This window comes from Takifugu flavidus, chromosome 11 (genome assembly GCF_003711565.1).
Source record: "Takifugu flavidus isolate HTHZ2018 chromosome 11, ASM371156v2, whole genome shotgun sequence".
NCBI classification, from domain to species: domain Eukaryota; kingdom Metazoa; phylum Chordata; class Actinopteri; order Tetraodontiformes; family Tetraodontidae; genus Takifugu; species Takifugu flavidus.
Window position 1 is genome coordinate 10277149 of NC_079530.1, and position 27975 is coordinate 10305123.

A 27975-nucleotide genomic window follows, 5' to 3' on the forward strand; every position below is an offset into this window, starting at 1 on the left:
TGCTTGGGGTGCGTGTTAGTAGAAATAAACCAAAGTTACTCAACAGGTGAAATCAGGACTATATTTCACAAAAGACAACAAGGAAAAGATCACACGCAACCGTTTAACGCGGTAAGCATCATTTCCACCACCCCACCAGCAGATGGCAGCATTGTGGCTTTTGTCGTGCACTTGCAGGTCACCGACCTCCAGTAAACTTCGGCTTTACTCATTTCACTGATAAATATCAACTTTGAACAGGCAGAAACCAATGTGATGTATGTTGCACAACTGGTGATAACTACACAATAGTTGGACAGGTATATCACTGTGAGGACAGTAATGGCTAACATTAAAAATAAACTTTATCTTATCGCCAGTGTGGACATGGACAATCATACACACATTTATGCGGTTGTGTTTTTGAGTTATTGGCCCTAAACATCTGTTTATTTTATAAAGTGTGCACACAAGAATTTTAACATTCACGGAAAAGGCAAGTTCACATCATTTTCTCCTTTATACTCATACAAGATATAGGCACATATAGGTAGTGATAAAAAATAAAATTTGACTTCCATTCTGGCCATAAAAATAAGTCCACAGTGATACACTGGTAATGCAAAGTTAGACTGAGTGATTCATACATGACTTTTAATTAGACACAAGAATAAAAAAGACTTTGTTTCTTTCCTTTACATAATGAGAAAACAAAGAATCTCAAGTTCAAATTAATTTATTAAAATACAAGCTTAAGTTAATATTCGCTTTAAGATAAATCACAGTTTAATGGGAATGTAAAAAGTCTGCTGTGGAACTACCAAAGTAACAACAACAATATTTATAATTAAGAGCAGGATAACTTTCAAAGATTATTACTCTAAATACATAAAATATTTTAAAATATCCCCTTCCTGAAGTCTTAGATTTTGTCTTTTTTTGTGGATTGCTGCTTTGGACCGCCTGGCTGACTGCCGTGCCAATCACTTGTCCTTCTGAGAGCTGTAGTACTCAACCAACACGCTCCAAGCCTTGGGGGCCATGAATCCATCCGGGGGGTTCTCCTCATTCCGAGCCATGTTCCTCATTTTGGTTCCGGAGATGAACTCAAATTCTGAATGCCTTAAAAAGGAAATCAGGAACAAGTGATGAGGACGGACTGACCTGTGGGTTGAAGCGGCCTAAAATGTTGACTTGAACATGTGGACCTACCGCTCAGGGTCATAAAAGTCCATGGCACTCTTAACCTTGTTGTAGGCGGCCACCCTGAAGGGGATGATCTCCACCGAGGTGAGCCCCGGCGCCATGGTGAGGACTTTGCTTCCATGGGTGGGGTCATACAAATCTTTTTTGGTCTCTGGGTGAGGCATGCCCGCAGGGTCCCGTCCAACGATGTAGAAGTTTGCTCCAGCGATCATCCGAGCTCTGCAGTGCCACTGGACCTAATGGGGGAGGAGGGGGGGGGACATCAGGAGGAAGCTGTGGCCAAGATAGAGTAGACTGGTACCGGCCCTTACCTCTGTTGGCCCGGCGTACATCATCGGCGAGGGAAAAATAGCGACAATGGTGTTGTCGGGGTCCAAGACGCCCTCCTCCAAGACGGCGGCGTGCTGCTTCATCCGCCAGTCCAGGGGCACGTCGTCGTCTTTGGTCCAGCCGCCGAGCGGGTGCAACAGGAGGACAGGATTCTTGTAGCCACGCTCCAGCAGACGGCGCTTGGTGTCCTGCATCAGCAGGGCGTGGCCGTTGTGGACGGGATTGCGCAGCTGGAAGGCGAAGACGGCGTCTGGTGAGGAGGACATGGAGGAAACGACGGTTGTGAGGAACACCCACCAGCGTCACCTATGCTGTGTGCACGACGGTCTTCCTTTAGGAGGAAGGCGGGTACAGTTAGTGACCTGCTTTCATGTCTTTGAACTTCTGCTTTAGCTCCTGCGGAGTAAAGCGGAACTGGTCAAGCCCATCGTTCCATTTGATCCGCTCCAGGACTTCCAAGTCACCCCCAACCAGCCAGTCGCCTCCCTCCATAACCATCTGTGCAAGGTGAGCATCACGGAACCACAGTTAAAACTACTGCATTTGGCAAACAAAAGCGATGTGACGATGCGGATTGTGGATCACTGCTCTGCTGTCTTCAGCGAGATCATGTGACCGGTGAACTCATCTATGAGTCATACGCTTGATCACCTTAATATAAGGGTGCTGGGGACAAGTGGTGCCCCACTGTCTGGCGCAGCGTTCTTCTATGCGGTTTGCGTAGAATTCCATGTTTCTGAGAATAGCCACACGTGATCCCTGGTACTCCAGAGTGACGGCCTCACAGCCTTCCAGCTTCTGTTTGGTCTCAGTGCTAACGGGCAGGACGATAGGAACAGTCAGGTTGATGGTTCCGCCTGAGCCAGAGGAGGAGAAGAGGAAGTTTGCCATTAGTGCTGAGGTCATGGATTAAGCAACCACTGGCACGGGCGAGGCGGCTACTTCTGAAGCTGCTGGGACACATGGTGCAGTTGCTAGCTGCAGTACAACATGGATAAATGTGCAGTGGGCTCTCACCATCCAGCAGGTTTCCAAAGTGTAAGACCTGCAGCAACTCTCTCTCTCTCATGAAGCCCTTCAGGGGACTCGCCCAGCCCTCTGCCAAAACCTGCACCCACTGTAGATCAAGCTGCAAAGGAATCACAGACAATCAGGGACAATCAACTCCAGAAGACGCACAGATTTAACCCCACATAACAACGGCGTGCTAATCCACAGGTGCATCAACATCTCATCAGTCGGATTCAACACGGGATCACGACAGAATGTTAACGTATGTTACTGTAACGCACATCGTCCTAACACATCCTGTATAGACCCACATTTTCATTCTTTTAAAGATGTATGTTAATGTCAGAGAGATGTTACCTTGGTGATGCTTATGGTGGGTAGTGTGCTCGCTTCAGCCACAGCAGCGCTTAGTTTATTCTCAGCAACAAAAAGTTCGTTGATTTCCTCCATTATCCCAGTTGGTAAAATATCCTGTACAGACATAAAAAAATGTATGTATGTATGTATGTATGTATGTATGTATGTATGTATGTATGTATGTATGATGATGCACTCTTTTATTATCGCACCATCTTATAATGATCCTCAATAAATAATCCCTGACAAATCTGTCACATGTGGAAAAACTATGGAAGAAGAAGGTTATTAAAGGTTATTAATTTTAATAATTATGTATGAATCAGTCATTCTAGGGATTGACGAGGGATTAACATGCTTAGCCAGTATTTGTAGTAGTTTTTCAAACTACATTTGGCTAACAAGAAACGCTGAGAAGCTAATGTTAACGCCCAACTCAAAGATTTGTTCTCTTGTTAAATTTGCTATGAACACACTATCAAAGCTGTGACAGAAGCAATACGGCAATAGTAAAAAAAATGTAAGGCAATAAGACTCGACCGTTGCAATTTCCTTATCAGCTAAACTGCCAGGACGAATTATTCAAAACAGAAAGTGGATAACGGGAGCACACCTTTGAATCTGCTTAATCATGACTGATCCACAGCTACACTTTAATAATCTGATTAAAAACTCTAATCATGACAGCCCTGAAAAATACACATTCATCATTTCCCATTATTTCAAGCAGTACCATGCAAGATTACGAAACCAATGTGTGTGTGTGCAAGTATTTATTTCAGTTCAATTCAAATTCTAGTATTAGAAAATCCATCTAACTCTCTACAGTATTATTATATTGTCACTTCTTTTCCTCGAAATTGAACAACATCTGTAGAAAGTTTCGAAACCTCGTGCTGACTTATCAGGATTTTATTTTGCGGGTCACCTATGCCTCAGTGAAGGGTACAAAAAAGAAAAAGGGATTGTTGACACATTCACTTTTTCAGGAACTCGTTATTCCACAAACTTTGGGCCTGGTCAGTGGACTGTGTGTACGCGATGTTGTCTATTAATAAAAACAAACACTCTGCCAATTTCTGGCAAGTCTCTCAGGTAAGGTTATTCACACGGGTGCGAACAAGGTGTAACACAAGGTGTGCACATTGTGCAACATGGGGTGTGCACATAGTGTACATTCACTTGTCAGAAAGTGGCAGAGCGCGTTCCACCTTATCATCAGATCTTTGCTTTGCACTCTCAGCGTGTGTCAATGGATTCAATATTGATGTTTCGGCCCCATAACCTTTATTTTATTACATATGTGTCGTATGCTTTCGTTAATTTCTCTCAGCTGAATCAATATTTCTTGCTGCAGCAATGACCCACTATCCCTGCTGAGCTCAATGGTGTCATCTGCTCTAAGCAACCAAACACCATTCAACCACTGGTTTTCACAATGGTCTGTGACTCTGGCTAGTCATTACAAACCCCTCCTTTTGTCACTAGAAAGTCTCCACATTAGACAGGAACTACAAAGACTGACCAGAGAAATACGAGATTAGTGTTAAAGCCCTTTGTTTGGCTAACCAGTTAGCCCTAGCGCTCACTGAGTATACAGTTGTTGTGTAACACATCTTACTTGGTCAAATGTTAGCAGTCACAGACATTAGCCTCTGACATGCATGATGAATATTTGAAGAAAGTCTACACAAAGAGCATAATGGTAGTCACCTTTGCCTCACAGATCAGGACTAAAAGCGATACTTACATTTTCCCTGAGCAGCTCCAACACTTGCTGGAGACATTCATCCACCGTGAGCTCACCAGTTTTCAGTACGAGGTCTGGGCGGTCAGGGGACTCATAATTTGAGTCAATTCCAGTGAAACCTGGACAATAGGTGTAAAGAAAACCAAACATTACAAGGACATAAAAGATTACAACCCTTACGTGACCTACAGGACAGCCTGACAACATTTAATAGCTCAGAGTATTGAAAAGGAATGCTTCATTTTCACGTGGCGCCACCATTATGAACGAACCTTTAATTTCTCCAGCCCGGGCCTTCTTGTAAAGACCTTTAACATCCCTTTTCTCGCACACCTCGAGAGGAGCATGAATGAACACCTCAAAAAAAGGCAGTCCGGCACTTGCATGGATCTTCCTCGCCTCCTCACGATCCTGTGTGAGGAAAAGATGACATAATCTCACTGCAGTTAGCAGGAGCCGTGCGGGGATCGAACTCTTCTTTTCTTCTCTTTTCCGACCTTGCTGAAAGGAGAAATGAAACTGGTGATGCACACCAGCCCGGCATCTGCGAACAGCTTGGCGACCTCGGCGATACGCCGGATGTTCTCCTCACGGTCTTCCGCGGAGAAGCCCAGGTTCTTGTTCAGGCCGTGACGGACGTTGTCTCCGTCCAGGGAGTAACATGGGATGGCATGGGTTACGAGGTACTCCTCCAGAGCAAAACTGATGGTAGTCTTCCCGGCACCGGACAAACCTGAGAGAGAAGACCAGTGAGCACAGTTTCCCATTGAAACCACCCTTGGGTGTCCACAAGGCCAACAGCCAGCCGGTGTTACCAGTGAGCCAGATGGTGCAGCCTCTGAAGCCTCCTCGGGTGCCCACGATTTGCCCTCTCTTGCTTCGACTGACATGGTGGGCCTGGTACACCACATTGGTTGATCGCTCTAGATTCTAAAATAGAAGAACAGGTGTGTCCGGGACGGGCATTTGGTGTTTTGGGCTATTTTATTAAAGCAAACAGGATGTCAAATATTGCTCTGGGCCGTGCAAATATATTCAACTCAGCCTTAATATGCATAAAATATACAACTGTGCAAAAACAACAGTGCTTTACTTGGTAATTGAAAACTCTTGACATGCTTGTTTAACTGTCCCAAAGAGCCTGCGTGGGGATAGGCCGTGGACAAATGGGGCAGTATTGACTTCGGAAGGGGAGGGGTGGAAGAAGGAGGCATAGAAGGGGATGAAGGGAGGGAAAGGACTGACGGGACAATGTGTCTAGTGTGCTGCCCGCAGCCCAGTGATGATGTGGCAATGCTCATACCCACTGGTTCACCCTCTGCACCCTCTCTCCCTTCTTCCCCACATCCATCTGTAACTCCCCCCCCCCCTTTTTTGAACCTGTCTCAACAGACCCTCACAGAGGTCCAGTCTCAACCTGGCAGCTACAGTCCAAAAGTAATGACTGTTCCACCCCACACAGACAAACTGTGCATGAGACATTTGGGACAGACCTTGTTATGAGAGAGGTACGACAGAAGTGCAGAAGGGTCATTATGAATATTTAACCTTTAGATTTTGCCGACAAAAGTCGCATCACATGTTTTCTGCAACACACTCTTCAGCATGAGAAGGCGTGCACATATTCCAGTCTTAACCCGTCACCCAATGCAGCCTTTGGCTGACTTCAACTCAAATGTTCAGTCAAGTCGATGATTTAAAAGAACGTTTTGCATTTGCAAATGTCGATGACGCAGGTAGGAAGTTGGAATACGTCTGAAATTTCTCAATGGACGAAGCAGAAATGGTCAATTTTTGGACAAAATGAGTCAGGCGATGAGGCAACCTTTGAAAAGAAAACATTAGCCTTGTGCATCACCGTTTTACAGTAATTCTGCAGATTTTCGGTCGACGCTGCCCACAGGGTCATATAATATAAAAAAATAGGAAAATGTGATTGATCTTTCTGGCTGTGAGTCACATGACAGGCCGGTGCCCCAACACCTCCACTGGGTCTGGCCATCCTGCAGACCCCCTCATGTTCCAGAGGTTTGCAGCATTCCCGTGCAGCATCAGCCTCAGTTTTTCCCGTGCCTGCACAGCTTGACCACAGTGGCTTCTTTATTCCTCCATAAAAGAGCAACCGGTCTATTGAGTGGACTCTGACACCGTCCTACCTGGTAGTAAAGAAATCAGACTTGTAAACTAGAAATCCAGGAAAAAAATTAACTTCTTGTGCCCCATTCGACCGCAGATGTCAGGGGGGGAAAAGAGAAGCGATGAGGGTGCAGTTTGAATCTTGAGTTTTAAGTCACTTATTCTACATCAATGACAGGATTTGGAATCTCGCCCATTGAAAGCGCCTCTCACACAAACTTTACGCGACTCTGATGACAACTTGGATCTCAGCCCCGTCTCTCCGCTGCCTCTCCCCTTCCCTCCGCATCTACTCACCGTGCAAAGCTTCTTCGCTCCGGACATTTCTCTCGACTCGAAGGCGGCTGGGACGCGCGGAGGTCTGGCTGTTGGATGGGAGAGGTGTCGGCGCTCGCTCGGGCTGCTACCACCTCCGAAAGTTCTGCTCGACTGAGACCAACAGGGTTTTAAACTGGGCTCCCAAGACACGTAACATTGGGTTAGTGGAATGCTACGTGTCTTGAAAGCCCAGTTTAAAGGCGGAGGAGGAGGAGGAGGCCCAGATATGTGCACATTTTTTCTTTCCAACAGCCAATGGTTCAACTTTAACGACGTGACGGAGCCCAGGACTGGAGCTCGAAGGCTGGGCTTCATATTCTTTTGCTGGTGATTAATTAATGATGTGTAAGCGATCTTTTTTTAATTTCTGCTGCGGAGGATTTGAAGCAAGTTAAATATTAGGAGTGTTTAAATGTGGTTTGCTTATATCAAATAAATGTACTAACTTCATTAACGGCCAGAGGTTCAAAGACGTCTGTTTCCCCCCCTTTGGTGCTTTTAATTAATTGTTTGGATTATCTGAACTTTGTGTGGTCTTTTGTTTAAATTATAACTAACTTACCTCACAGTAACCTCTGATGTTCTGTGGGCGTGGCCAGCGGGTCGAGGACCACCAGGGTCAAATTTCATAAAAAGTTGGAATTCAAGTTTAATTCAAAGTGATTTAAACACGTGTACGGGCTCGTCTAAACCTCTTTTCTACATAAAAACCCTTTTCTGCCCGAGAAAGTCGCACGTATATTTTTTTTTAAATTCCAGAATATCAATTTTACTTTTGAAGAGCCTTCTTCCATCGTATCTAATGTCCTGTGCCCAATTAAATATAATATACCTCATTTCTACAGTGTAGTTAGTATAAAACATTTTAAAATTTGTTTCCAATGAATCATTTAGAGCTACAACTGAAAGTGATGCATTTATTTTAAAATAGCCACGTTCACCTGCTGCAGATGCCAAGAGAGTTATGAACTTCAGAATGTGCATAGACAAATATCCCGATGGGCCACCTCATGTTTACTGTAAGAAATTATTACAATGCAGAGGGACCTCAGTCTAATCTGTGTACACAAATTCAAATCCTTACTGGGAAAAGTGTTTTTGAACTGCATTTCATTTTTTGCTGCTTGATCAAACATGGGGCCTTTACATACAGGACAGGGCGGAACCGCACTAAATTATGTGGAATTCAGAATGCATTCAGTTATTCTGATATAATGCAAATGTTCCACGTTGGAGCACCCTCTCAATATCCTCAGGGCCAGTCATTCCTGACTGAAAAATGTACCTTAGATCGACTTGTAAATGATCTAAATAGATAAGAGAACTTATCCCACTGCATTTTAGGACTCCATGTTATTAATGAATTAAAGTTAAGTTCAAATGATTAGACTGTTATACCACTGATGATTATGTAAAGTTCACGTGAAAGCATTTTGGGAACGCACCCTTGTATGTTATATTTAATTGAAATCCATAAAAGGGGTGAAAATGAAGTCAGTGTTTCTCTAATTTCTTTAAAATAAAAAACGTTTTTTGTTCATTTATTGTTCATTAATCAATTACGCACTGGTCATGACTCAAAACGGAAGCAACAAAGTAACAAGGACACTAGACACAAGGTTCAAAATAATGAGAAAAAGAAAAGTTAAAAACCTGAAAGTAGCTTTACAGGTAACTCAGAGTGATGCATTAGCTTTGTTGCACAGGCTGGTTTAAAAGCAGCTTTTATTAGTAGCAGCAACATTTATGGAGATTAAAATTTAAAAAGTCAGTTTTGGACTGGCTTTTCATAACTGCAGAGAATCTACAAAAACATTGTTTTAAAAAATGATTAAATCATTAATTGAGCCAATTTTCTGAAGCAGAATGTGCAAGAAGGACTTATTTTGCCTTCTGCTACACATACGTCAGAAGACTTTTAAAATCCAATATCATCTCATACATTTGCATCTAAAAAAAGACATCAGATAATCTCAGTTGTCCAAGTGAGACTGTGAATCTTGCAGAGTCACTATTTACAATACTGGTTTTGGCCAAGAACTTGCATACGGTACTGCTACTTTAAAGGGGTGCAAAATCCTTCACGTACAACTTTACGTCTTTCAGCATGTCTCTGCCTGCTCTGTTACATTTTAATGGTGAGCCTTACATTTCTATAGTGTTTCCAGTAGATCAAACCTTTAAATCTCTGGGATTCCAAAAGCACATCAGAGCTCCACTCATCTATCGCTTGTTGATGGTGGAGCGTCATGACTCCAGTAAAATTCCTAAATATTTCCTTCCAATTTTCAGTTTTTAGTCTATGACTGTGGAATTCTTTTGGTGTAAGCACATAATAAGGTAAAAATGAATGTGTTTGAGGTTCTCCTCTCTTTGCCTAACCCTCAGCTGGAGCTCTGAAGAGCTGACACTCGCTCTCAAAGTCACAGCCTTGGAGCAGTTCCCTGTAGAGCTCTTTGACGTCCTGGAAGCGAGGCATGGAGGCCTTCTGGTTGGTCAGACCAGGGAAATCCACCCGTTTCTCGTTGAGCAGCGGTTGCAGCCTCAGGTCATCGTTGCCGCAGTCGTACAGCACCAGGACTAAGTTGGCGGCGTACGGCACGATGAGGCTGGTGCGGAAGGAGCGTCGTGTCTGGGCGGCGTAATTGACAGAAGTCATTCTGTTGTTGTCCTTGAAGAAGCCCAGGAGTGTGAGCAGCGGTAGGAGGGTTTCTGCATGGCCGACCTGGACCGTCACGGCTTCAGTCACCTTCTGGCCTGACCTGGAATGTAGGACACATAATTGTGTAGGTTCTCAATCCTTTAGCTCACAGTAGATACGAGCTGTAGTCCAGTAAGTGAAAAGTTGAAAGGCTAAAAGATTGGAGGCTGAAGGACCACTCCCCCATACGTCATCAGCCAGATTTAAATAAAAGTTCCAGAACTTTGACATTCAGTGGAAATGCCACAACCACACAGATTAAACTTCTGGAAAATATTGGTAGTAAAGGGCTGTTAAAGTGAAATTGGAACAACTGCTTCTGAACAGACCAGTAGTGGGTGGCCCACAACACCCACTACTGGTCACCAACAGTGCTGCCCCAGACAAATCAAACCCCATTCAGACCTCGCTCAAAGATAGCCCCAAGTGGCATTATGGTAAGATGAGAAACCCAATCACAGACATGTCACACACAACCACTGGGGTTTAAGCCACTATGGTCGGAGGCTAATGGTTCCTCTTGGGAGGCAAAAAGGTGGTGATGTTGGTTTGAGGCTGTGACCATCATGCAGGACAAGATGAAATACCTCCTCTTACCTGTGAAAGTATATCAACTATACAAACAACACAATCAAATATTTTTCTAAAAGTGTAGTAAAAGTGATACTGAGCAGAATTCAGCCTAGCGGTGCTCCACAGTTCCAGTGGAATCTGGGAAGGTGAGTAGAAGATTACAATTTGACAATTACCCACAGATTTCTTAACATGGTGATAAAGAATGAGACCCAATATATATTATAGCCTAAAGTAACTTAGAGAAGGAAGAGTATCTGCATGTACATCTCATTTTGAGATATAACAGGGGAGCTAACATTTTTGGTTAGCAGATGCTAATTTAGAAGCAGGATAGTAGCCTCGTTCCAGCCCCTCTGCAGATTTATGGAGGATATTTAAAGACAAAAACTCTATTAAACATACTTGTGGTCTGAAACTGCTTTTTCCAGCCGACTAAACAGGTCGTGAAAGAGGATGCAGCTGGACTTGCTGTTAATATCGTGTCCATAGCCCCTTTTCCAGAATTGCTTCAAGTCGTTTGCGTACTCCATAATCTGTCAAAGAGCAAAATGGGTGAGTTGTAAAAAAGATTTTTAGGGAATAGGCTCCCAACCTTCAGGGCCAGTGATTTACTTTTCTACTGTTAAGGTTTTGTAGCTCAGTGAGCCAGACCAAAGAAGAACATCCTGCTTTAGAAAAGGTGATTATTAATTCAAGTTAAAACACCAAAAAAAATAAATAAAAAGGGACAATCGTGGCGACGTCACATGATTTCTAATAGGTTCTTACTGGATCTCACGGGTGCTAGTTACTATGGTAATGAGGAGAACACATCCCAGAGGGAGATAAATTAGTTTTATCAGTCAAACCAGTTTTCACAAATGCTCATGCAGGAGTGAATGGAAAAATTATTTACTCCACCTTTAGCAAATAAAAAAGGATATATCTTTCAATGTTGTAACCGTGGTCCTCTTATGACTCCACATTTCAAAGTTGGAGATTCTTTTAACACCAAAGGCCTTTTATTGCAGCCGAGCCGATTATACATTTGGGCAAATTTAAAGAATTTAGCTCAAAGCCTGAAAGCGTGACATAGATTTAAAGAATGAGCAAACTTTATTTAAGTGAAATCATTAACATTATATTATTATATATATATATTATTATATATTTAAAGTGCAGTTCTCAATTCATCGTCATAAACTCCTTGGTTGTCACGTTTATTAAAATATCCACCACGTGAAGTTCATCGGCTTATTGGTGAGAAGAGTTAAATGTGAAGTTTACAGACCTGCGCGTCCACCTGGTCAAAGAGCCGGCACCAGGGAGAGTTCACCGTCTTGATGGCAAATTCATAAGCGCACAAGTAAAACGCAGCTTCGGCCGAATCTGGACACAAAACGGTGGTGCCAAGTTTTGAAAATAAACACATAAAAAGCTCGACCGCTGTGGTTTAAAAAACAAAACAACAAAAAACTAAAACCAGGCGATGGCAAGTCATGAAATTTGTAAAGTTCCTGCAAGTTTTGAACGGCCAAAATCATATTTTAGACAGGGTGATAAAGAAACAATGTGAAGCCGAACCGTATTTAACAGAGAGATGGAGGGGAAGACTCAGGAAGAACCTGAACCTCCGGTTGTCACTCACCGTACGTGATATCGCTGTAAGGGACTCTGAGGCGTTCTGCGATCTTCTCCCGGACCCTCCTCATCTCTGGCCCCAGCTTGAAACTTTCCACCTCGGACAGAGCCGAGGGGTTCCCGTCCACCTCCTGCACAAACCTGGTGCACTGGTCAAAGAACCTCATCAGGGCGTCGTTGACTGTGTGCTCGATCTCCTGATCTGGGGAGGAACAGAAGGGGATGAGGACCCGCTGGGTGAACTGGGATCACAGTGTGTGTGTGTGTGTGTGGGGGGGGGGGGGTCGTACCTGAGATTGCCCACAGCTCGGTCAGCCCTGCCTTGAAGGACAGGGTGCTGTTGACACATCTGTGCTTCGAGCTGGTGATGAACTTGATCATTCCGGCTCGGAGCTTCTCCTCTGAGATCATCGAGGGGAACAGCTTCGACAGTCTGACGGCCAAATTCTTCAGGTCGTCCACACCTTTCTGGACCAGCCGACCGTCCATGTCCTCGGTGTACCACATCGTCCACTGGTTCTGGAGCTCCTGCAGCCAGCTCTCCCGACCGGCACTGCTCTTCACCAGCTCGTAAAAATCGTGCATCTTCTTGACGTTTTTGCCCGTCGGGTACCTGGTGCCGTGTCTAACGATGGCAGTCAAGTGGATTATGCGACACTGCGCGGACGGAGGCTGCAAAATAGAGCTGTTTACCGCAAGGATGTCGTCGATGAGGTGCGGGTTGACCTCCTCGTATCTCCCTTTGGTGGTGAAGTAGTTGGCGATCGCCGGAATGTTCGGGTTTTCCTCCGCGACCGCGTCGCATCGAAAACCTGCGCAAAAACCGAATAGGGCGGCGAATCGAACGATAACTTTCCAAACGGGGGCCTTCATGATGTCCGGCGATAGCAGAAAACTATGGCCGATCCAAATGCACACCCGTGACGAGCTGGGTGACGTCAGGTGACCCAGGCGACTTTTCAGCCAATCACGACCCAGAATCGACTCCCAAAACTTTGACCTTTGTCCGACCACAGCGCCCTTAGCACGATTTCCACAGTGTTATCCTTTTCCTTTTTGCGGAGAAAAGTTCGTAGAAAAAGCAGCATAAAGTTGTCATGTCAGTGGTTTTGCATATTTATGACGTGTCTTCTTGAATAAAGGCAACATTTTTTTTACAGCACATCAGAGTTCTTGTAAAGTTTTCTGTAATTTGTTCAGCTGCCACAGACTTTGAACTGTTATCCTTTCAAATCAAGTTATTTATTGTTAAGGGGGAGGGATTTTGGACCCACTCACCTTTGCAGAGCTGTTGGAGCAAGAACCGCCCTTTAAAAGTCTAGGCCACATTTTGTCCTCCCTAAGCCATTCAGAGGTGGACTTGTGTTGATCGCTGTCCTGCTGCAGAACCCAGTTGTGCTTCAGCTTGAGGTTAAAAACAGATGGTATATCTCATCCATTTTTAACAGCATGTTTCACGTATGCTGAAGCAGTAAACAACCCCGGACCATCACACTACAATCACCATAGATTACTGTTGGTATGATATTCCTTTTATGCCAGATGGGATGGAACACGCACCTTCCAATAAGTTTGACTTTTGTCCGGTCAGTCTATAAAGAGTTTTCCCAAAAGTCTTTTGGATCTTCAGTTTCTGGCAAAACTGAAATGTTCAGCAGTAGGTTTGTCCAGTCGCTTTCTTAAGGTGGAATCATGAGCACTGACCTTAACTGAGGCAAGCAAGGGCTGCAGTTCTTTGTAGGGTCTTTTTTGTGACCTCCTGGAGATCATCTATACTGTTTTGGGGTAGATTTTAATCTACATTACGGTGGCCCTAATGCTAACCAAAACAGTTGTTCAAATTCCTGTTCAATGTAAGCTTTCCATGCATTACCCAAGTGTGCGCACACAGACGGGACACCCACAGACTCACCCCTGAGGCGCCCAACAGAGGACTCCTGTGCACGACAACCAAGAGAGTAGTCATGGAGGCAGCGAAAAGAGTGCTTGTTTGTCCTGAAAAGCCCAAGAGGGAGTTTATGGGCGGACCATCAACAGTGCAGCTATATGATTCCGAACCAGATCAGCCGTGCAATCATATCTGGGGAGGCCATGGAAAGACTGGGTGGGGCAGTTATATTTGCACTGGGCAAGTAATTATTGGGATTATGTAACAATCAGTAAAGGCTACTTTTTGTTCTTTCTTTCCTACTTTATAGTTTATTACTGTACTAAAGGCTAGTACCATAGATTCTAAAATGTAAGTTCTCCATATGAATCAATATAAGACCAATATACTACTACTACTACTAATAATAATAATAATAATAATAATAATAATAATAGACAGCCAGGAAGAAAAAGCTACTGTGGTATCTTCTACCAGATATCTGGTGGACAAACTGGGAGACCAGTGGGAGCAATAGCAGAGAAAGAAATAATAAATGTGCCCCTTCCAAACTCCTGCTAACAGAGCTAGAACGCATTTCTCTACATGCAAAGCAAACGAGCAAAGAATATGTTGATCAGTGTGGTTAAACACATAAATCATCTGGACTTCAAAACCTTTTTATTGATGAATTTGTCCCATGACCCGTAACTCACACCAGTGAGGGAAACCCTGTAGATATAATTATATATATCTCTCACTAACCCTCAGCTGGAGCTCTGAAGAGCCGACACTCGCTCTCAAAGTCACAGCCTTGGAGCAGTTCCCTGTAGAGCTCTTTGACGTCCTGGAAGCGAGGCATGGAGGCCTTCTGGGTGGTCAGACCAGGGAAATCCACCCGTTTCTCGTTGAGCAGCGGTTGCAGCCTCAGGTCATCGTCGCCGCAGTCGTACAGCACCAGGACTAAGTTGGCGGCGTACGGCATCATGAGGCTGGTGCGGAAGGAGCGTCGTGTCTGGGCGGCGTAGTTATTGGAGGTCAGCCTGTTGTTGTCTTTGAAGAAGCCCAGGAGTGTGAGCAGCGGTAGGAGGGTTTCAGCATGGCCGACCTGGACCGTCACGGCTTCAGTCACCTTCTGGCCTGACCTGGAATGTAGGAATATTTTTGGACAATATCCACATATACGGTTGGGGCTGGAGCCAACCATTGTGTTGACAGACCTGTTCTCAGTGGCTGCTTTGTTCAATCGATCAAACAAATCATGAAAGAGGACACAGCTTGCCTTGCGGTCTATGTCATAACCATAACCTCTCTTCCAGAACTCTCTCAGGTCGCTGGCGTACTCCATAACCTGTTGGTACAGAAACAGTTTACCTTCTGCCACAAGACCCGTTAAAGGTAGCAGAGCATCACTAAATCAGATTCTTCCTGCTGTTAGTGAGTCTGTGTGTGCAGATGCTTTGGTAAGAAAAATAAATAAAATAACGCCCACACAATCTGAATATTATATATTCTGATATGTACATTGTATTCACCCTCTGTACTATGTACAGGTATACAGGGGCCGAGTATCCATTTACCTGGATTATTGTAAATATACATCCTCTTTGTATATTCCAAATTCTACTCTATTCGATTTTATCTTATTTTTCTCTGCGTGCTCTTGCTGTTGTTGCACTGTAAATTTCCCCGTGTGGGACAATAAAGGACCTGAATCTGAATCTGAATCTGAAAAAGAAAACTGGAAGCAGAGGATTAAAGATGTTACAGGCAGAATATCACATAACATAATGCTAAATATGGACAAGCACAAGGACAGATAAAAGCCTGAGAGGACGAGGTTTGCGGTCACAAGATTAGACTGAGTAGGTTGGTGTCACTTCTTGGTTTAAATGTCAAAATGCTGCCTACTCTTATCTAAATTCTCTATATTGAAATACTTGTGTGTGTGTGTGTGTGTGTGTGTGTGTGCGTGGCCAAATTAATATTGTTAGGTTTAAAAATATGCTGATATATCTTTGCTCTAAAATTCCACTTTATGTTGTACCTGTGTGAGGATTTTATCACTCCATATCCATGACCGCTTCTTTTCACAGGATTAAATCTTTAAACAAATTTCTCAAGCACCAATGCTAGAAAATATAGATTTGGAGTTGCTCAAGTGAAACTTTACCTCGATCGTGCTCCATAAAAATGGGTTATCGCCCTGATTGATCAGAGGAAAAGAACTGATCTTGTAAATGGAGGGTTATGTTAAATGTGAGGATTTAAAGAAGGTGTCGATCGGATTATTTTGATACCTGAGATTGCCTACTGCTCGATCAGCCCCGCTGGCAGATATTTCTGATTATAAATCTAAAAATGACACATGCAAGTCAATAGAACTGCCTAATCTAAAGACCACTCATATCTCCCACCTTTGCACCCTCCTCATCAAACAGCTGACACCACGGGGAGTTTTCTGTCCTGATTGTGAATTCATAAGCACAGAAGTAGAAGGCAGTCTCGGCCATATCTGCAGATAGAAGATAAAAAGTGATACTGAGTGAAGGATGCAACTATATGTCACGATGAACTGGAACCTTTCGTGTTTTCTCAACAGTTGTGTTATCTCATTAAAAAAAAAGTACAATTTTAAAACGCCTCAATCATTTTGTCAAAACCTAAAGAACAGTGCCACCTAGTGGCCGTTTACTGGCCGACAATGACGTTAATTTAAAAAAATTAGGTGCTGTGACGCAAATATTCAATAATGCCAATTTAGAGAAATCTTTAAAACATCGAGAAAAAAATGTGGACAACAATTTTCATGTTATCAGATTTGAACCGTGTGAGATGAGACTGTGTGGAACTCCGAGAAGGTTTGCAATCTTCTCCCGGACCCTCATCATGTCTGACCCATGGTGGAATTTGTCGATCTCCACCAGGGCTGATGTGTTTTTATCAACTTCCTGCACAAGCCTGGCACACTGGGTGTAAAATCTCATCAGAGTGTCGTTTACAGTGAAGCCAACCTCCATATCTGGGAAGAAATAAAAAAGACTGGAAATGTTTAAAGGACATTCATACTAAAGTGGTAAATCTTGGATGGTTTTGGTACCTGAGATTGCCCACAGCTCGGTCAGCCCGGCCTTGAAGGACAGGGTGCTGTTGACACATCTGTGCTTCGAGCTGGTGATGAACTTGATCATTCCGGCTCGGAGCTTCTCCTCTGAGATCATCGAGGGGAACAGCTTCGACAGTCTGACGGCCAAATTCTTCAGGTCGTCCACACCTTTCTGGACCAGCCGACCGTCCATGTCCTCGGTGTACCACATCGTCCACTGGTTCTGGAGCTCCTTCAGCCAACTCTCTTCACCTGAGGCGTTGTGCACAACTATACTGTAGAGCTGCTGCATGTTCTTGATGACGTTAGAATTTGGATACCTTGTGCCGTGCCTTATGATCGCTGTCAGGTGTATTGGCTGACATTTTGCAGATAAAGCTGGTAAGACCGACTTGTTAACAGAGAGCTTGTCATCTATAAGATAAGGGTTGACTTCCTCATACCTCCCTTTGGTGTTGAAATATTTGGCAATGGTTGGGATGTTAACGTATTCCTGTGCAGTCCCGAAATGACCTAAAATAGTGGAGATTGTCAGCCCGTGAAGGACAGCAGATATCCACAGAAAAGTGGTCATCATTAATCCAAGTTAAGGTTTGAAAAGCAACTGTCCTCAACAGTTGCAGTATGCTTATATTGACAGGGGGGTGAGCAGAGTCCAGACTGGTTTGTTTACCACCTTTTGGGCCAAAAAGGCCAGTTTAAGAAGATCAGATTAGAACCATATGAATAAAAAAAAGAAAAGGAAGGTTTACGCTAACTGCTTGGTGTTGCTGGTTGTTACGTGTCAGGGGAGAAACACCAACAACTTCCCTGACACGTAACACTGGTCTACGCTGCTGGAGTAGCTTCACTTTAGCTACGTTGAGCGTTTCGCAATAGAGACATCTGCAGGAGGTACTAAAGCCCAAAAGGCATGCCACCAAACAGAAGATGATGCACAGCATGCATAAGGAAAACATGAGACTTTCATGCTTATCAAGTTGTTAGTTACAGTTGCACCCATTCAAGAAGAAAATAGAAGTAAGAAAACTGAATATTAAACTTTTCTCATCGCTTCAAACAAAGCAAACACGTCGACTCTTTCAAGTTCCTTTCGGTGTCTGGTTCTACGTTGTCCATTAAGTCTTTGTATACCAGCCTTCGCCGGCAGGGGGCGCTATAGACGTCGACACGCTGAATTCTTGCGTCATCGCGTACTGCTGCATTCAAATGCTGTCTGTGTCTGTAGCCCGGGACTAGAGCCCGTGATTTATTAGAACATTTTGGTCTCCAACTATGCCTTATTACATAGCTCGAGCGCAAAATAATATATGCCCGACCAGCGAATTTTCATCATCTATTGGGATTGAAAGCAGAATGTCACCAACCTTTATGGCGACTGTGATCGTGCGGAGGTTGTAACATGTCCGGTTACACCTAAAGGCAGCGCTGGTGACGGCGTAAAAGGAACTCCCCGTGTCTCAAGTCACAAGCCGCCCAGGAGAAAACAGCGACACGGAATAAACCCGTATTCCAGTGGAAGACGCTGTACTTTAAAGAGCAGCCCTGAAACGTTTTGAGGTAAGAGAGCACCACTACACACGTATTATTTTTATATTTTCTTAGTCCGGAGCACACCTAGCTAACTACGCTGCCCTCAGTCTTGTATTGCAACTGGGTTATTTACAGTCCCGCTACAACTAGTGTCCTGACAAGTTGACTCTTGGTTAATGCTTTATGTTGTAATCTAAACTCACAGCCTTGTCACGTTACGTTAAACCTTCCACAGGAAACACTATTTTTTTCCTCACCACTACACAAAGTTATCTCGAAACGCAGCGTTAGCAAACAAATGCTATTCACTGGCCCACGTTCAAACATTTAATCTCTTGACTCCAAAATATTACAACGTTGTCGTTATCCCGAGCCGACAGGGCCTGCTTGGTTTCGGTCAGGTGAAACTAAATGAAAATCCCTCTTTCTTTGGATTTAGAGACATGTAGCCAAACATTGGTCCGCCACAGACCATGAGGCTAACGGTCACCCCAAATCGCGCATCGAACACAACCACAGCCCGGCTAGCAAGCTAACGTTAGCTAGCTAAAATACTGAATCGCCTGCTTATCTATTTATAGGTGTGCAGCCTGTAAGCCTTTAAGCCACAATACACGGTGGTTGGCATGCCCTCAATGTGAATAAAAGCCCAATTTGGTCAGGTTAAACCACCTGTGTCATCAGTAGCTGATATGTGTGTAAGAGGTGTGTCTGCAGCGACGGGAACAATATCGGTCGCTTTGTTTTTAGCTTAATATTTGCCCCGTTTTGAAGGCAGACTTATTAGTCACTTCTCTGTTTGTCCCGGAGCTGGGACCGTATTTTAGGTGTATGCAGGACGGGTCCCGAGCTCATTGACACGTCGTCCCTGACGCGATGGTCCGTGTTTGCACAGTTGTGGCGTTGCGACCCCAAAAACTAGACACGTCTGCTCCAATGTCCACAAGGCATGCTGTGTGTTGCGACGATGAGCCAGCAGAGACAGGGCTCCGAACCCACAGGAAGACGTGTGTTTACCAGTGCGGCTGAGAAAGCAAAATGTGCAGACATGAGCGGCGTGACTGCAGCGGCTGTTCCGGGGGCCCGAAATGTCAGAGGAAGTCAATGGGGCCGATTGTTGGGTCTGCGTCCACAGAAAAACCAAACCATTCAAGAAGTGGAAACAATGACTCGTCTGAAGGCGCAGATTTGCCTTGGCTCTGGAAAACGGTCTCATCTGACCACTCCAGGCCGTTGACCAACACTCTCCAATGAGCAACTTCCTCTTCTGCTGCAAGAAGAGCTTCCACGCCACTGGTGTCTCCAGGATACGTCCCCACCCTGTGTAGATGGTTAGAAAAAAGAACCGTTGAAGGTTTCTGATGATTCAGTTGTGATGATTGATGGCTTACAAATCCTGACGGTGATTCATCACTTCCGAATCTACGACAAATCTACGAATCTACAGCTCCATTATGGGAACCTGATTAGAAACGTGTGCAGTTTTACTACAACACATGGTGTCCCGGTGGTTCTGCTGCTGGGTGGGAAAGATTGGACTCTAAACAGTTTGCTGTAGGCCGTTTTGAGCCATTTGCTCGGACAAAACTACTGTAGTGGTTCAAAATGACTGGTCTGGAGGGCAGTCTTTGCATTACTCCCTAATGGCGAGTTCCTCCTGTCAGAAGCAGATTATGTTCCCTTTTGTCTCGTGTCCTGACTTGTTGTGAGTTTGTCTTTTGTCCCTCCTGGTCTCCAGGAGTCTCCTGTGTTGTTAGGGGGGGGGCATTGGGGCGTTACTATATTTCAGTGAGATCTAATGAGTCTAGACTCGCGTGTGCCCTAATTCTTGGATGCTGTGGCCTATTTTAAGGCAGCATTATACTGGATGGGAGCTGGTCAGTGTACCTTTTAATGTCCTTGAAGGAGACGTGATTGAAATCAGGACATGGTCTCTGATCTGCCATTACTGTCAATGGCGCAGCTTTAAAATGTGCTCAGCGGCAACAGGCTTTTCTGCCCGCTGGCATTTTTTATTAATGCTGGACATTCCAGTCATGCTGGTCACATTAATGTCTGTTTGGACCGGGTGCAGCCCAGCTGGAAGGGATTTCTTGGTCAACAACAGTCACGGCTATGCGTTTACCTTATCTGCATCTCTGATGTTATTAATTATCAACTCCCTTTCTTGGTAGCGGCTGGGTCACCTTTGCTTTGCTGCGGAAAACCTGCAGTTACACTTTAACCTCACTATGATTCACCAGTCAGCTGTATTTAAAAAAAGAAAGAAATGGAAGAGATGTGCTGCCTACTACAGCTGGGTGAAGGAATACAGGTGAGAGTGGTTCTTGCCCTTTTGTTAGGTGATCTGTGCTGGTAACGGCACTGTAAAGGGATCCGTCTCTTTCTGCTTTCACCTCTTTACACGATCCCAACACAGGCGGTCGGTTTTCAGCAGGTCTGTTGACGCGCACCTCTCAAGTCTCTCCTCTCACGGTCAGATTTCTTGTTCTGAATGTGTTAGAATGCTTCCGTTTTTCAACTGCTGGTGTATATTCAGAGCTGTTTTGGGTCTTCTTTCTTTTGTAGTGGTTTGGTGCTTTGTGTTGCAAATTGGAGCTCGAGGTGTGACAGGAGCTCTTAAGTCTGAAACGTACCAGGGAAAATGTCTCTGAGCAGCGTTTCCTTTGCAACGCCCTTTTTAATCTGGTTAGCTCTTTACTTTAACCCGAAGAAAACTCTCCAAACATTTCTCAGGGATCCGTTTCCTCTCTGGCTCTGATGATTGATTCATTCACCTTTATTGTCATTACACAGGTGCAAGTGCAGCCAATGAAAAGCGGTTTACATCCAAGCAGAAGTGTGGGTGACGTGGGGAGATACTGGCCCATCCTCAGGTTCCTGTAGTGCCTTCAGACAGCAGGTGAACAAACGGACGGTGGGCAGGGTGGGAGGCATCATTGGTAATGGCCGTTGCTGTCTGGAGTGAGCGCTTCCTGTAGATATCTCTATGTATAGCAGGAAATGCCCCTCTGCAACTCTGTTCCAGGCTGTACCACAGCTGATAAGGAAGCTCTGGACCCGTCCTGCATGCTCCTTCAGTCAACCCATCCTGTGAGATGTGGCTGCTCGGGACCATTGATGTGGGGGGACGACAGCCTTCCTTCTACGCCCACAGGGTGCTCAAGGCGTTAAAGGAGATTGTTGTGGTCCACCTCCTCCCCGTAGGCGAGATGCTAACTATACTGTCTGTAGTGCTAGCGTTCATGGAGCTGAAGGAAAATGCTCCTCAACTCTCTTTAGGAAGCAACCTTTATCAGCCTTTCTTTTATGGGGTAAAAGCTGGACTCATGGGTGTTCTGTGACATCTCCAGGACGTATTCCAACCTCTCAGCATCAGCCAATGGGAGCGCTCCCCTCTTCTGTTAGCCAGCAGTTGACCGATGAATCCCGGAGGCATTTAAATCAACCTGGCAGGAGTTGTTTTGTCACATCCAAACTACTCTAATACTTTTGAATGGGGATGTGTTATCACTGCTACACACCTTTTTCGTGCACGTCTGGTTGAATCGCATTAATTAGCTCCTTCGCTGATAGAAGAGGGCAGCAGCGTGTCTGTTTTATCGCCCGAGTGACTGAACTCTGTGCCGAGCAGCATTAAGACTCAAAGTTCAGCTTATTAAGCTTAACTTTCACTCTCTAATACACAACCAAGACCCACCAAAACCAGCTTCTGTCTTCTAGAACGTCGCCTCCCTCAGCCACTTCCTTTAACAACTAAATCATTGTTGGCACCGACGTTAGTAGTGTAAATAGGAACTGTTCTTCAGGAAGTAACCTCCTGACAATAGAAGGCCATTTTCAGATTCGGCTCTATTTTTTTGATGCTTTCAATACCAAATCTTTTGTGTACGGCGTGACTTAAGTGGTTACTTTTTGTCATGCATGGTTAGAGCTGCCATTTAACGTTTGGGGAACTGTGTTCAGTCATTTCCGTACTCTCCCTCTCCTCATTTCATTAGCATTATTCCTTTGCTGAGCAATATAAGCTGATTTGTAGAGCAAAGGTCTGCTGAGCTGGCCGGAGCCTCTCACGCGTTCCCTGTTATCTGCAGGTCACCGAGGCAACGGTGACAGCATCTGTTGCTGCACGTTTCAAACACATTTGCGCTCAGTTACTCGTTCGCACTGTGGCTTCACACCTGCAGAGAAACTCGGCCTTGTCTAATGCAGAGCTAGACGTGCGAGCGTGAGCGCACGTGTGTCTATGACTGCTGCCACATCCTGCTCTCACATTTTGCTCTCCTTCCAGATGTGGGAGTGTCTGCTCACGCTGACCTTCAGCATGAGCTATGGGTTCCTCCTTGCAGTCCGTTTCGCTCTCCCCCTCCTCCTCCGCTTACATACATGTAATAGATCATCTTTGCCTGCAGCTGTACCTGCCACTCCCCCTGACTCACGCAGAGCTGCCCCGTGACCACCGCAACTGCCCCGAACACGGGCGTGAGCTGCAGCAGATGTCGGCTCTTGCCCCAGTTGATATTGCCGCTGCCTCATGTTGACACGAGAAGGTTGGAATGCAGATACAACGCTGATCGGGCCGAGTAAATAAAATAAGTTATTGTCCTCTATTGACTTTGCTCAGGTTTTTTTTTTTTCTCTTTTGTTCCACAGCTTTCGTTTCTCTTGTGGCTTGTAGTTTGTTCACAGCTTTAATTGTGCGGCTTTTTCTAAGCGTCGACCACAGCGTCAGGACCAGAGGGGGGTTGGATATAGTCACAAACCCAATATCTTTAGACGGATTGACCATTTTCAGACGTCCACACCCCCATGACTTGTTGTTCGTCACATGGTCCCTCGTTGTTTGTTTTGTTAGTCAGCTCGTGTTCAGAGAAAATAAGAATAACGCTGTTGCAGACTTTATACCTGTCTTTCCACCTTTATTTTCGCAGGTGAGCAGCTCAGACGTGTCGAGCGGCACTAGCTAACGACCACCCTCGGACCGACTTCCCTTTGGGTGCAGGAGACCATCATGTGCCAACACCGGAGAGGTTCTACGACTGCTTCATAACCAGAGAAGCCTCCGTGAACGTTCCCTTGAGTTTGAGGACCTTCCAGTTCTTCTCCGTTGCCCACTGGCAAAGATGAAGAAGGTGGCACAATGGTCGACACGGGACGTCTCCGACTGGCTGAACAGAGAGGGGATGTCGGAGTACGTCGATACCCTCTCTCAGGTGGACGGCCCGGCTCTGCTCGGGCTCAACAGCCTCGATTTTCAGACGGCGCCGCTCTCCCTGGTGTCGTCCGACGGCGGACAGCAGCTCCTGGAGCGGATAGAGACGCTGAGGATAGAGATGAACATGGAGGCCCACAAAAACGGGAACGCCAACGGGCACGTCGGCGGGCTGCCTAATGGAACCAGCAAACCTCTGCAAAACGGGATGTTGGGCATGAAGGACTTCAGGAGGGAAATGGTCCAAATCCAGATCCCGACAGCCGAAACGCCGCGCACCTCCTTCCCAACCGAGTGGGGCAAGACGGGCTGGGCTTTTATTTACGCCGTGGTGTGTTTCGTTACCACCACGATTACAATTTCAGTGGTCCACGAACGGGTTCCCTCAAAGGAGCACACGCCACCACTGCCGGACAAGTTCTTTGACCTGTTTGACAGGGTGGAGTGGGCCTTCTCCATCTGTGAGATTAACGGCCTGCTGTTGGTGGCACTCTGGCTGATACAGTGGATTCTACTCAAACACAGGTACCTTTACGTCCTGTCTGCGTACACGGGGGGTGGGGGGGGGGGTTCAGACTCTCAGCCAATCATTTTCTCTTTTTTAGGTCGATTATAGGGAGGCGCTTCTTTTTTATTGTGGGTACACTCTATCTATACCGGTGTATCACAATGTACATCACCACTCTGCCTGTTCCCGGGATGCACTTCAAATGTTCTCCAAAGGTATTGCACCTGCACACTCTTATTCAGCGCACACTGGTTTTATTCCAATTTAGACAAAATCAGATATATTAAACGATGCTAATTCCAGTTACTGGCTGCTTATTGTTAGGAGCTACTGACTGAATTTAGCTGCTTGTTGGAGCCAGAGGGGTGGTGATTTTTAGATGCAGCACTGGGTTGAATAGATGAGATCATCTGCCTCATGAAAGGGGGTAACGATGTTTTTATTGCCCTGTTCTACCCAACCCTTGTTTTATAGCTTGTTGCCCAATGCAAATAGATTTAACTCTCATTAAACGGGCACCACTGCTCAGCGTTGGACAACGTGGCCTCGTCTCTCTACGTCATAAAGAAAAGCACCTCTGTCACAGTTACTCCTCTTTCTGCTGTCCCGCCTGTGTGATTTCACACATTTCTATACATATATAATGTAATTTTCTGCTCACTGAGCCCATTTCCAGATCAGAGAGGTTTAAGTACTCCTGCGCCAACCAACCGGGATGATTTAATGTGTTGTTTTGCAGCTTCTTGGGCACTGGGAGGCACAGATGAGGAGAATCATGAAGATGATTGCCGGAGGGGGCTTATCAATCACAGGTTCCCACACCATGTGTGGGGATTATCTGTACAGTGGCCACACCGTCATGTTAACCCTCACGTACCTCTTCATCAAAGAGTGTAAGTTCCATTTTTCAGTTCATGTTAAGGGTCAATATACGTCAGTTTTAGGTGTACACAGTGGTTTTACTTCCATTTACACCTAACTGTTTGAATCACCTTTCGCCAGCACTTTTGTAAATTATCAGGAAGTGTTGCGCTATCTACTTGTTAACTTCTAGATTTCACCATATTGCTCTGTTGCGTAATCTCAATTGCTCTTCAGTTATTATCCCATTAATTTTGATTTGGTTTAGCATTAGGGACAATTGGGGCTATTTTACTTGTCATGGGGCCAATGTTATTTCCAGTTATAATCAAATACTTTGCTGAGGTTCTGAACGAGGCCTGTGTGATTTGGGCAGCAGTGACGCCTTGTGGCTGCAGAAAGAACTGCAAGAGCGCCACTTCCTTTCTTGACCCGTTGACTTGAATTATCTTTACTGCTCTTTGTTTGCTCACTCTCGCAACCTCCCTTGTTTGACAGACTCGCCCAGGCGATTGTGGTGGTACCACTGGTTTTGCTGGACTTTAAGCGCTGTGGGAATTTTCTGCATCCTTCTGGCACACGACCACTATACTGTGGATGTGGTGGTTGCATATTACATCACTACACGCCTCTTTTGGTGGTACCACACCATGGCCAACCAGCAGGTGACTGAAGCAGATAACACGACATGTTGTGTTACGGTACAGAAGTTAAGAAGTGCTGCTTGTGTTTCAGTGGCTGAGGTGGTCGGCGCAGAGTAACCCGTTCTCCAAGGTGTGGTGGTACAGACTCTTCCAGTACTTTGAAGAACACGTCAGCGGCACGGTCCCCAGGAACTATCAGCTGCCGGTGTCACTGCGGTCGCTGCAGTGGAGCCGCGGTGTGAAGTACAGCAAACTGGACACACAGTGACCCCCCCCATCTCATGTTGAAGTGGACAGTGATTATGACTTTCCTGGGTGCTGTTCTGACCCAAGGCCCAGGGGAGATGGCACTATTAGATGTAGCACCATGTTTTCTTTCCACCTCTGGTCCGTATTGTTTTCCTTTTTTTCCCCATTATCGTCGTTTGTGTCAACACGGAGCACTACTTTAACTTTGTTTTGTGTCCCTTCATTTTTAGCCACATAAACTTTCTGCTTTTGTAGCAGATTTTTGAAGCTAATTTCAAATATTCTCTCTGGTTTTGGCCATGAGGATCCAGCTAATCATGTTTTTCATCACGTCGCAAAACCACAATTTATACATTGTCTAAATCATGTGATTCAGATGCATATTTGATGACCAAAATGCCATAAGCATTTCCCATTTTTAAAAAAAATAAAATTGCATTTTCTACCTGTCCTTGCTATGACAAAGAGCAAAAAAAAGTAACTATGTACATCAAACTTTATTTTTTAATATGAACAATGATGTCCAGGAAAGTGTTTTTAGATTTTTACCTTTTCAAAGACGAACCTTCCGTATGAATCTAATGTGGTGTCACTTTTTTCCAGTGCCTTTTTAGCCTGATTGTAAAACACTTCAAGTACTGTGTGTCTTGTGTCTCCGCCGAGGCGCCTAGTTAACAGTCTTGTTCCCGTGAATGTAAATTCTAAGCCAGCCTTACCTGAATCTTTGCTTTTCCCGAAATACAAGTGGGAGTTTTCCGAGCGGCGACGGCGTCGGTCGGTGTCTGGTTGGATCACGGTGTCCTAACAGAAGATGACTGTTATTTAAGTTGATGTCCAGGACTTTTCATTGTACGTTTACCAGCCTGTCTCGTTTTAGCTGCTCGGAGGGTGACGGCTCGTCGAGGTGATCCTTCCCATCATTTGGCATCCTTCTCGTGTGTGTGTGTGTGTGCGCGCGTGTGTGTGTGTGTGTGTGTGTGTGTGTGTGTGTGTGAGAGAGAGAGAGAAAGAGAGAGAGAGAGAGATGCATTGTGTTTGGATTAATGAGGAAAGAAGATAACTTTGATAATCATGAATGTGAAGAAAAGCATCATTACTGTGTATCTTAATCATGTACATGTCTCTTTTGCTTTTTTTTTGGTGTGTGTACGAATATTATTGCATATGTTCATTTTTAGAAGAGATTTAACTCATTACATTAAATGTTAATTTCATTATAAACTGATGTGTTTTGATTGGTCGGGTGAACCTCACACATGAGCGCAGCAGGTTCCTCAGATTGGAGACCGGAAAGCTCTTTAATTACCATTAATTAATGGTTTGGGGTCGTTCTGGCTGCTCTGTGTCGCCAGACGACCAGCAGATGGACTCAGAGCTGCAGGAATCGGAGCTGCAGTTGGGTGTTTCCACTGCATTCATGTTCTCCCGCCTCCTGCAGGCGCGCCTGACATGTTCTATAAACCCCCACAAATCTCCCCCATGTATGTTTACAGTCACCCAAACACAAGTTTCCGGGATAAACACTAGTAAAGAGGGGGGGGACCCTATTATGCTGTTAATTTACTGGAAGGGATCTCGGCAAAACCCCATTACTCACCACCAATGTGAGCCCCCCCCCAAACCACAACAAACCGTCTTCAAAGCTGCAGATGACGTTGAAAGAAAGCGGTGATGTCATCTAATTCCACCAGGTTTTATCTCCCGGATTAAATGAATCCGACCAGTTCCAGTACAGACAAGACACAAAGTGACTGGATCTGAAACTGCTGCCGATAAACTGTTGCCATGGGACCCCCCCCCATCCACCCCAACCCCCCCTATAAAAGCAAAAGAGGCTCCTCCAAAATTCCTGGGATGAAAAGGGGCATAGAGCTCAGTTATATATTTGGAGCGGGCTGCTGGGCCAGCTGGAGAACTTGCTGGCACCAGTGAGTGGCCTGCCATGCTGAACTCCCACACACACACACACACACACCACACACACACACACACACACAGTACTGTAAATCAA

General features: G+C 45.2%; 4 protein-coding genes across 6 annotated transcripts; 1 reads left to right on the forward strand and 3 right to left on the reverse strand.

The window, feature by feature from the left end:
• Positions 1–699: 699 nt before the first annotated feature.
• LOC130533520 (bifunctional 3'-phosphoadenosine 5'-phosphosulfate synthase 2-like) lies at positions 700–7294 on the reverse strand. Its single transcript, XM_057047011.1, has 12 exons — positions 7067–7294; positions 5449–5563; positions 5131–5366; positions 4906–5044; positions 4634–4752; positions 2884–2997; positions 2533–2644; positions 2167–2372; positions 1878–2013; positions 1497–1765; positions 1192–1421; positions 700–1101 (listed from the first exon to the last, which is right to left on the reverse strand). The coding sequence occupies exons 1-12, from the start codon at positions 7091–7093 to the stop codon at positions 963–965; spliced, it is 1842 nt and encodes a 613-aa protein (XP_056902991.1). The 5' UTR covers positions 7094–7294; the 3' UTR covers positions 700–962.
• Positions 7295–8534: 1240 nt separating this feature from the next.
• On the reverse strand, positions 8535–12940 carry LOC130533521 (multiple inositol polyphosphate phosphatase 1-like). The gene is made up of 5 exons (XM_057047012.1): positions 12275–12940; positions 11992–12186; positions 11635–11732; positions 10767–10897; positions 8535–9849 (listed from the first exon to the last, which is right to left on the reverse strand). Exons 1-5 carry the CDS (start codon positions 12855–12857, stop codon positions 9465–9467), a joined length of 1392 nt encoding a protein of 463 aa, XP_056902992.1. The 5' UTR covers positions 12858–12940; the 3' UTR covers positions 8535–9464.
• Positions 12941–14515: 1575 nt separating this feature from the next.
• On the reverse strand, positions 14516–18467 carry LOC130534004 (multiple inositol polyphosphate phosphatase 1-like). Of its 2 annotated transcripts, XM_057047853.1 has the most exons (6): positions 18325–18467; positions 16952–17470; positions 16679–16873; positions 16269–16366; positions 15072–15202; positions 14516–14996 (listed from the first exon to the last, which is right to left on the reverse strand). In XM_057047853.1, the coding sequence occupies exons 1-6, from the start codon at positions 18359–18361 to the stop codon at positions 14612–14614; spliced, it is 1365 nt and encodes a 454-aa protein (XP_056903833.1). In that variant the 5' UTR covers positions 18362–18467; the 3' UTR covers positions 14516–14611. The 2 variants fall into 2 exon arrangements, with proteins under 2 accessions (XP_056903833.1, XP_056903832.1); XM_057047852.1 differs by lacking the exon at positions 18325–18467 and having other exon boundaries at positions 16952–18145.
• On the forward strand, positions 18232–27185 carry sgms1a (sphingomyelin synthase 1a). Of its 2 annotated transcripts, XM_057047854.1 has the most exons (7): positions 18240–18517; positions 21287–21392; positions 23422–24227; positions 24308–24425; positions 24950–25103; positions 25570–25736; positions 25807–27185. In XM_057047854.1, exons 3-7 carry the CDS (start codon positions 23614–23616, stop codon positions 25981–25983), a joined length of 1230 nt encoding a protein of 409 aa, XP_056903834.1. In that variant the 5' UTR covers positions 18240–18517; positions 21287–21392; positions 23422–23613; the 3' UTR covers positions 25984–27185. The 2 variants fall into 2 exon arrangements, with proteins under 2 accessions (XP_056903835.1, XP_056903834.1); XM_057047855.1 differs by lacking the exon at positions 21287–21392 and having other exon boundaries at positions 18232–18517.
• Positions 27186–27975: the final 790 nt, after the last annotated feature.

Excerpts from the sequence above, each read along its gene's own strand:
- LOC130533520 (XM_057047011.1), bottom strand. The coding sequence starts at position 7,093 with ATGTCCGGAGCGAAGAAGCTTTGCACG. Across the intron at positions 4,753-4,905 it reads CCGGGCTGGAGAAATTAAAG|GTTTCACTGGAATTGACTCA; the intron begins GTTCGTTCATAA and ends CCTATTGTCCAG. Across the intron at positions 2,645-2,883 it reads CCACCATAAGCATCACCAAG|CTTGATCTACAGTGGGTGCA; the intron begins GTAACATCTCTC and ends ATTCCTTTGCAG.
- LOC130534004 (XM_057047852.1), bottom strand. The coding sequence starts at position 17,534 with ATGATGACCACTTTTCTGTGGATATCTGCTGTCCTTCACGGGCTGACA. Across the intron at positions 16,367-16,678 it reads ACACAGTCTCATCTCACACG|ATATGGCCGAGACTGCCTTC; the intron begins GTTCAAATCTGA and ends TTCTATCTGCAG. Across the intron at positions 14,997-15,071 it reads AAAGCAGCCACTGAGAACAG|GTCAGGCCAGAAGGTGACTG; the intron begins GTCTGTCAACAC and ends CCTACATTCCAG.
- LOC130533521 (XM_057047012.1), bottom strand. The coding sequence starts at position 12,857 with ATGAAGGCCCCCGTTTGGAAAGTTATCGTTCGATTCGCCGCCCTATTC. Across the intron at positions 11,733-11,991 it reads TTACAGCGATATCACGTACG|ATTCGGCCGAAGCTGCGTTT; the intron begins GTGAGTGACAAC and ends TTTTGTGTCCAG. Across the intron at positions 10,898-11,634 it reads TTGACCAGGTGGACGCGCAG|ATTATGGAGTACGCAAACGA; the intron begins GTCTGTAAACTT and ends GCTCTTTGACAG.
- sgms1a (XM_057047855.1), top strand. The coding sequence starts at position 23,614 with ATGAAGAAGGTGGCACAATGGTCGACACGGGACGTCTCCGACTGGCTG. Across the intron at positions 24,228-24,307 it reads TGGATTCTACTCAAACACAG|GTCGATTATAGGGAGGCGCT; the intron begins GTACCTTTACGT and ends TCTCTTTTTTAG. Across the intron at positions 25,104-25,569 it reads GTACCTCTTCATCAAAGAGT|ACTCGCCCAGGCGATTGTGG; the intron begins GTAAGTTCCATT and ends CTTGTTTGACAG.